Source organism: Halichoeres trimaculatus, unplaced genomic scaffold, assembly GCF_033239565.1.
Source record: "Halichoeres trimaculatus isolate MK-OKI-2021-1 unplaced genomic scaffold, fHalTri1.1 fHalTri1_scaffold_20, whole genome shotgun sequence".
Taxonomy (NCBI): Eukaryota; Metazoa; Chordata; class Actinopteri; order Labriformes; family Labridae; genus Halichoeres; species Halichoeres trimaculatus.
In genome coordinates this window covers 1,771,359-1,780,025 of record NW_027437198.1, presented here as the reverse complement: position 1 = coordinate 1,780,025, position 8,667 = coordinate 1,771,359, and the positions used below count along the sequence as shown (strand labels likewise).

General features: G+C 40.2%; 1 protein-coding gene across 1 annotated transcript in view; it reads right to left on the bottom strand.

Moving 5' to 3' along the window:
- LOC141810126 (pyruvate dehydrogenase (acetyl-transferring) kinase isozyme 2, mitochondrial-like) overlaps positions 1-5,811 on the bottom strand; it is an 11,117-nt gene extending 5,306 nt beyond the window's left edge. The window contains exons 1-5 of the mRNA XM_074697475.1: positions 5,534-5,811; positions 3,102-3,243; positions 1,163-1,234; positions 887-1,074; positions 652-741 (exon numbers count right to left, since the gene is read on the bottom strand). Of these exons, the coding sequence (XP_074553576.1) occupies positions 652-741; positions 887-1,074; positions 1,163-1,234; positions 3,102-3,243; positions 5,534-5,663 (622 nt within the window). The 5' untranslated portion in view covers positions 5,664-5,811. The remainder of the gene's footprint in view (positions 1-651; positions 742-886; positions 1,075-1,162; positions 1,235-3,101; positions 3,244-5,533) is intronic.
- Between the last annotated feature and the right edge of the window lie 2,856 nt (positions 5,812-8,667).

Sequence of the window (8,667 nt, the reverse complement as noted above, 5' to 3'; positions counted from 1 at the left end):
TAAGGTACATAAAGTCAGAATATAAAGTAGGTTTTTAATAAGACAAAATGGTGACACTTGATTACATTTTGAAATTAAATGATGACTTAGGTATATAATAAGAATAACAAAATTTTCAAAAAGCAGCTATGATCAACGACTGTACACATTGTTAGAGCACTTGTTTTCTCTGTGTGACCATCAGGGCTTCATAGCAGCTGCAGGAGAGACCTGGTGAGGGAAGCAAGCAGACATGTGCTTGCCGACATAAGACCAGTACACGGATTGATCTTCAGAATGGTCCAGCATTCTGACTCTTTCGTCATTTGTGAGCTATTGCATCAACTTTGTGGGTAGGTGATGCTTTGTTGGAAATGCTTGAGGGCTTTTAAAAAGCATGGGTCTATACAAAACAAATGAAAAGGAAAAAGTGAAAAGAAAGAGAGAAAGGCAAGTCCTCCACTCTTCCCCTGCAGCTTTTATTCTCCAGCACTGACTGACATGAAGTCTAACAGCTTTAAAGCTCCAGGATATGTTGGACAACCATCAGCTGGTGTGAGGTAAAGCTTAGACTATCAGTCTGCTAGTTTATTATGCTAACCTTGCTAAACAAATCCTCTCCAATTGTTGTTTTCCTTTTCACCTTTTGAAAACTGCAATTTCTCTTCTTACCTCTGACAACCTCTGTCACGTCACACATAGAGTCGATACAGCCAATGGAATTAGGATGGGCGGGGTTTGTGTGGCCATAGAAGACGAGGGCTGAAAGAAGTGAGAGCAAGACATTGATGTGATCAGTGCTTTCTGATGGCAGGTTGATCAGCTCTAGGCTGAGGCAGTCTGCTCCCAGTTTTAATGTCCTCATCAGATAAAGCTTTGCTGTCTATGCACGTGTGTTGCTGCTCACTGTGCTGGTTGATGAGCATGCGTATGGAGATGCGGCTGGTGTAAAAGCGATCCAGAAAATATTGGATGTTGTGGTCAGTGACTGCATCCTGCTGACCAAAGGTATCTTTGTACTCAATGACTCCCTGAGCCATCGTGGGGACCACCTCATTGTGCCGGTCTCTGATCGCCTCTAAGACATCCACAAACCTGGGATTGGAGAGGGGGAAAAGGAAAAGGAAGTTAGGTCTGGACCTGTCTTGCTCTGCTAATGTTTTTAAACCAACCTTTCACTCACGTTTCAAGGACTCCCTGATCGTCTGGGCTCTTGTCCAGAAACTCTAAAATCTCCATCAGGCTTTGGATATACCTGAGAAAACATAGAAGAGTCACTCAGTGGTCAGCATGCCTGCTGCCTCAGGGTTGCTTTAGCAAGGCAGGCCAATATGAAACCCTGCTACAAGCTGGTAATATTATGGGAACATGCCACAAGCATGAAAACTGAAGGAGAGAGGGATTAGAGAAGAACACACCCACTCATCAGTGCAGTGTGTGCACACTGATGCAGTCTGGAGAAAAGAACTTAAATGGGACTCAGGTTCCTCGGTTGACCCAGAAGACCATTACTCCCTCCCCAACCCCTCAGGCTCCAGACAACAGACCTATTTGTCCCCTCACATCGACAGGCCTATATATTAGCGTTCCTTTAAGTAAAACTGACCATCACAGAAATGAATGAAAAGTAAAAACAAATTACAATGCCACATAAATAATCTACTTTGGTGTCCGAGGTTTCTGAACGTTCAAAACCGTCTGAATCATGGGAATGGTAGATACTGACCGTAAACTGGGGAAATGAGATGCCAGTTACATGATTCATACAAATTGATAACACAGGGGAAAGCAAAACTCAACACTAAAAACCCAGGGCATTTGACTTAACAATGACTTGTGCCAAAGCTGTCAAACCAAGTATCTATCATTATCACTGTTTCCAATAAAACGTGAAAAAAAAATGACCAAGTGTCTCATGAAGATAACAAATCCACTCTTTTGAACCTTGATGGTTCCAGTTCATGTTGTGATCTGTGTGGCCCTTATGCTGTGAGTGTAAGGGAATGTTAGGATCATACAAGCTTTTACAACTGATGACATAAATGATTGTTTTTAGAAAGAAAGAAAGAAAGAAAGAAAGAAAGAAAGAAAGAAAGAAAGAAAAAAAGACACTTTTGTTCAATGTAAATCTCTTTCATCTTGATGAAACAGTCTAGAATTGACTGCAGCATTCTCTGAAAAGCTTGGATCTTAAAACGCCAAAGCTTTGATCAGGGGCCTCCATAAACAGTTCAGAGGACCCCTCAGCCAAAGATGGTTCTGTACTGAGTGTCAGCCACAATTTCTAACCTCTGTTCTCTCAAAGCACTTCTTCATCATTTATCACATGAACTTATAGACAGCACATCCTCACACTGATGGCTGGGACTGCAGGTCATATGTTGCCCTCCAGAGTCAGAGAATGTGACAAAAACTGTTTTGTCACAAAATATTAAAAACATGTATGCATCTTTTACAATCCTAAGTTCCTGCTCTGCTAAAACATGCCATCTCATTGGCCTGGGTTGATCTCTATCACCTTCTTTAGTGTTATTAGAAACAACACTGTGACTGTTGTTGCAGAGTTGTAACACTGCGACCGTGCTGCTGCTCTAAACAAGCCAGGCTCTGTGACTGCACAAACATACAGGCAGCAGGAAAAAGGAAGGAGAAAGGCGGGGGTTAGAGACGTAACTGGACCAAAGTTCACCCCCTCAACCCTCAGCTCACATACTCTGCAAAGTAATCTCTGATAAGATCTGGACTAACATATACGTCAGCCAGTCATGGCCATCACATGGAGACAGAAAGAAACTCTAAAAAATGAGGTTTTGCTCCAGAAAAAAAGGAAGCTGTATGGAGTTATGAAGTGTTTGTACAAGCCAGAGAGATCGAGATGGTCTGTTTTCAAACTGGCAAGTTTGTGGAAAGTGGAATTACGTAATCCCCATGGATTGACTTTAGTATTTTAACTTGCTCAATCAACAAAATTTTAACTTTGAGAGTAATTTAGATCCAGTTTTATCAACTTAGACACTCTGCTTCTTACCAGCATGTTAAAACACCAGCTTCAGCAGTAATACTTTAGCTCAGGCACTCATTCAGAGTCAGAAAATACACAGCAGCTCATCTATGAGTCTCACCAGCTCTGGACCAGCTGGACAGAGGGCGTAGCCCGCAGCTGGTCTGGCAGCAGGTTGATCTCCTTCATGATGTTTGATAATCGCACAGGGAGCTCCTGACGGAGAAAGGCAAAAGATGTGCGCTCACAGGCATTGGTTGAACCTGAAGAAGAGACAGAGAACAGACATATCCATCAGAGTTACTCTTCAACTATCTGTATGGTGGGAATATCTGAACCTAACTGACCCAAATAACACTGAGAATAACAACATAAATGACAACTACAACAACAACGATCAAAGACTGCATGTTGGGCATGCATGGATCTGATCCGGGTATCGGGTACTAGGTCCAATTCTGACTCGAAAAGAACAGTGAGTAAGGGCTCATCCAAAGGGCAGATCTATTCAACTCAGTTCTATTCTCTTCTGTGTTCACCAACCCTGATAGGTCATGCATTTTAGTAAGGCAGAGCTCAAATAGCATGAAGGAGGATCATTACAGCGGCTCGGTGGCTGAGAGAGTTGTTGGTGTTTTATTTTAGACTTAGTGCCAGAGTGACTGTGCTTTCTTTGTTCAAAATGATCAGTCACTAATAATGAAAACTTTATGTACCAAAAGTACTGGTGGTCTCAATAAGTACTCCAGACAGAGTACTCGTACTGGTATCAGTCTGAAAAAAGTGGTTTCGAACATCCCTAGTTACAGAGTTAGAAATTTCTGAAGTCGCCAAAACACAATCCTCAGTTTCTTCCTTATATTAAAGAATAGGCCATGTTAAATGAATACTGCTTTTGGATCTGGCCAGCATCAGCTGATACCAAACCCAGTGTACTGGTTTGGTACTGGGGCTCAAAGGGTTTGAATGGTGCCTCCCTGCTCCGGTTTCTGCAGAGCACGTCTGTATGCTCCACAGTGTCGGATAATGAAGCTTCATGTCAGCTTGAGTCAACAAGTTCATGAAACTGTTCACTCATCAACAGTTGATGGTCAGATTGTCTCAGACTGATAAAATATCATGATAAAAAAATTATGATAAAAAAATGATAAAGCAGATGTAATAACAGTCTCCCTTTGAGCTACAGAGCTGAACAATACAACTTCTGACTCATTGATTTTTACATTTTTAAAAGGGTTTAATCACTTGTAATTACACATTACTGAGTTTTAGTGTGTGTGTTCGGTGTGTGTGCGTGTGTGCGCGCGCGCGCGTGTGTGTGTGTGTGTGTGTGTGTGTGTGTGTGTGTGTGTGTGTGTGTGTGTGTGTGTGTGTGTGTTATTTGGTTGTTGAGCATTAACATCTAAAAACTTGATCTTTGACTTTCTGCTTGGAGTAATAAAAAGGTCTCTCCTGGTTTGACTGACATATGTTGTTTACCAGAACAACACTGGCAGATTGGGAGCCATGACCTGAAAGCGCTCCAAAGATATCAGGTTTACAAGAATGGGAGGGTCAGACAGACTTATGTAACCGCAACCAAAAACATAATGCCTCTGGGCATGTCAATCACTCCCACTACAAGCCACATGCCACAGGTTGACATTATAGGAGCATTAGTTAGTTTAATGATGAGGCTTGCTGTTTTACAGGAACTGAGAACACTGTCATGCTTTGCTCTCAGCAACACAGACAAGGGCAGGAGAAAGTGTCAGCAGCAACGTTAACAACACACTACAGGACCCTACATGTTTATTGAGATCTCTCTGTATGAGTCAGGTCTGTATGAGTAGCCTGATAGCTGCTTTCTTAAACCTCTTAAGACCAGGCGTCCACATGAACATTACTTTTCTGACTCTCAGATCCAATTTTAGTGAAAAAAAAAACAAACAAACAAAACCCAGCTTATTTAAGTTCAATAACACTAACAAACAACTAATATAGAAAAAACAATTAAACTTCCTGTACAAAAAACAAGTTTAGTTATCATACTTATTAGGTCCTACTTATACCAAATAGCAACATGAATTCAAAAATGCAAACCAGACAAAAGGGGTGATGCAAGTGAACCATTCATCACCTAAACAAAAAAGAAAAAAGAAAACTAAAATAAAATAAATCTATTATTATTATTATTATTGTTGTTGTTGTTATTGTTGTTGTTATCATCGTTAATAATAATAATAATAATATGATAACAAATAAATAAATAAATAAATAAATAAATAAATCAATAAATAATCAGCTGGACTGTTTTAGTCTCAGCGCCATGAGGAACGATGCATCAGCGCACAATGCAGGTTCATTTTAGGGGCTCTACAGATACAATGATTGAGTCTGCTTTAGTCCATGTTACTCCTGTCACTTTTAGAAGTTACCTCTAGGACAACAGTCAACTAAACAAAACACGTAGAAAATACCAGTGAACAGAAGGAATGCCCTGACCTTGTACAAACGTGACAGAAATTAGACAAAACGATGTGACCACAGAGACGAACACCGAGTCACACTCACCGAAGTCCAAGAACTGCTTCATGGAGAGTGGAGAGGGGGAGAACTTGGAGAAATAATCGATGTGTTTGGGCACGTTAGCCAGCGCTGCGGTCTTCAGGAGAGACCGAACAAACTTCATTTTACTCGACATCCTCTCTAACTTAGTTTATCATACTACAAAACCTAAAAACCAGTGTGGTGTAACGGCATAGGGCGAAGAAAGCTAGAGTCACTGATAGTACAAACAGACTCTCTCAGATGATGGCAGTATGCAGCTGTACACGCTGCTTTCTTACTTAATCAACCTCCTTGGCCAATCAGAGAGCAGGGTGGGAGCATCCAGCGAATTGGATTCCAGAAACCTTTCCCTGCTTGGTCTATGGCTCTGAGTGGGAAACTAGTAGCCTAAACAAGGAGGCGCATGTGTACGTGTGAGTGCGCGTGTGAGTGTGACCAGGTCATATAGTGCATTACATAACGTTTCCCCCTTCTGATAAACAGCGTGTGTGACTTTGTCTGTTATCATCACATTAGAGCAGATAGCAAAGTGAAACCATCACTACAGTTTGTTCCGTTAGAGCCAACACACTTCAGCGTTTTTACAGGAAGAGAAGAGCAGCTTGATTTAAAGCTTTCACCCCACTGTCACTTATTAGGATGCTGCTCTTTCTCCTGTCCCGGTAAAAAAAACAACAACCATGACTTATGGGGACAGCAATGAGTAAAGTAACAACAACAACAATATTCCCCGTACACTTATTATTTAAGCAAAAAGAAAAGGAAGAGAGTAGGTAAATAACAATGATGATCTAATGTAGGACACACGATGTGAATACTGGCAGCCGGCAGATCAGAGCAGATCTCTACAAACCTCCGTTTTTAAGGAAACACAGTGCCTAGTTACATCTTACCAACACTACACTTTGCTTTTTACTTTTGCTTTAAGCCTCTCGGGGTAGCAGAGGGAGTCAAGCCTTGGATTTATTCACTAGTCAGGACACCAGAGGCAGACTACCTCTACATTTGTAGAGTCCTCTATAAAAGGTTCAGACTTGGACCAGCTCCTGGTTATGCAGCTGTTGGGCTGGACTGTAGCTGACACACTGTCCTTCCCTCTCCTTTATTGTCTCCTTGTCACTAACTTAAAGTCTTCCTGCTGCCCACTGAGCCCCCTTGTTTTGTGGGTTTCTCAAGATCAGGAGTCTGCTACCTTTACTTTGATAAGAGCCATTTTGCCTCAACTCACCTGGATCAAAGTCATTAGAGAGCTACAAAATCTACCTTATCTTCACAACAAAGACGAAAAAGTGTATAAAATTGTTTTCTTAGTAAAACTGTATTAATATTTTTTACTAAATGAGAAGTTTTTGTGTTGATAAATTTGTACGTGACATATTAGTTTTTTTATTTTTAATAAATTTGCAAATACAAGAAAAAAAGAAAATTTGCAATGTCATGAATTCGCAAAAAAAAGAATTGTCAACAAATTCTTCAGAAATTTTGAAATACGAAATTTCTAGCATAGAAATACTGAAATTCAAAAAATTTGCAAAACTTGCAAAAACTTCAGAAATTCAAAACATTTTGAATTTTTCTAAATCTAAAAAAAAAACAAAACATTTTTTCCAAATTTGAAAATTGTAAAAAAAAAAAAAAAAAAGAAATTAAAAAAATATGCAAGTTCAGAAACCTTTGCAACATTTTTTTAAATGAAAGCTTTATCACAAGATAAGATGCATATTGTAAAATGTGTTACATGTTGAACTAATGATTTTATTTTAAAAATTTCATTTAATTTCAGTGTCTTTAATCATCAATACCCTCTGTAAGAAAAACAAAAATTCTTTATCCCAATAATATTTTTCAATCAATCAATCAATCAATCAATGCTTATTTATAGAGCCCATTACAGAACCCAAAAGGCCCCCAAAGTGCTTTACAGTAGTGTCTAACGATTAATAAAAGCAATACAGATAAAAGCGACATAAAACAATATAGTAGGAACAATACATAAAAAGGAAAGATACATAAAAATGCAAGGGAAGGTGTGCATAAGGGTGCATAAAAGCCATATGGAAGAGATAAAACAAGTTAAAAACTAATAAGAGCACGATACCCAAAAGCCTTAGTCAGGGTTAAACGCCATTCTAAAAAAGTGAGTTTTGAGTTTAGATTTAAAAAGACCAAAGTTTGTGGTCCAGATGTCTGGGGGCAACCTGTTCCATAATGAAGGTGCAGGGATAGAGAAAGAACAGTCCCCCCACTTTTTATATCTGGACTTTGGAATGTCTAAGAGGAACTGGCCAGAAGAACGCAGAGCCCTTGTATGGCTGCGTAAAGTTAAAATCTCTGACAAGTAGAGAGGAGCCAGGCCATGAATGGCATTAAAAGCAAACAACAAAAGTTTAAAATCAATTCTAAAATGAACTGGAAGCCAGTGGAGAGACGACAGGGGTGATGTGCTGACGTCTAGGCGTTCCAGTATTTCCAGTATTTTTTAAAGCTACAAGGAGCCACTGCAAAGGAGTCAAAGAGCTGCAGGTTGAAGACCCTTGCTCTAGATCAGGGATCTCAAACTCGTGCCATGGAGGGCCAAGAGGCTGCAGGTTTTCTTTCTAACCAAAAACTCCACCAGCTGGTTTCACTGATTAGCCCCTGCTCTCTGCTTGAAGGTGAGTCAATCAGTGAAATCAGCTGGTGGAGTTTTTGGTTGGAAAGAAAACCTGCAGCCTCTTGGCCCTCCATGGTACGAGTTTGAGATCCCTGCTCTAGATGGTTACTGTGGATGGTTTGCTGCTGTGAACCTTTCACGCTCCAGCTACCACAGCTTTAAATATCTTTCTCACTATTGTCAGCATCCCTGCGACAGTGCTTACAAACAGCTGATTGTAGAATCGTCTGACTCCAGCTGTTATTGACGCTTACATTCCTTCCTCTATCATTATTGAAGTTGCCAGAGTATTCAGATCAAACCCTGGCCAATTAAATCTTCCATAGCTTCCACAACAGTCCACATGCTTTTACCAATATTATTGTTAGACTGATCATAAGACTGCATGATCTGTTTCCAAACCCCAAAACAGACAAAGAAGACAATGGACTAACATGAGTCTGGTTCTATTCCAGGTTTCTGCCTGTTACAGGAAGTTTTTCTT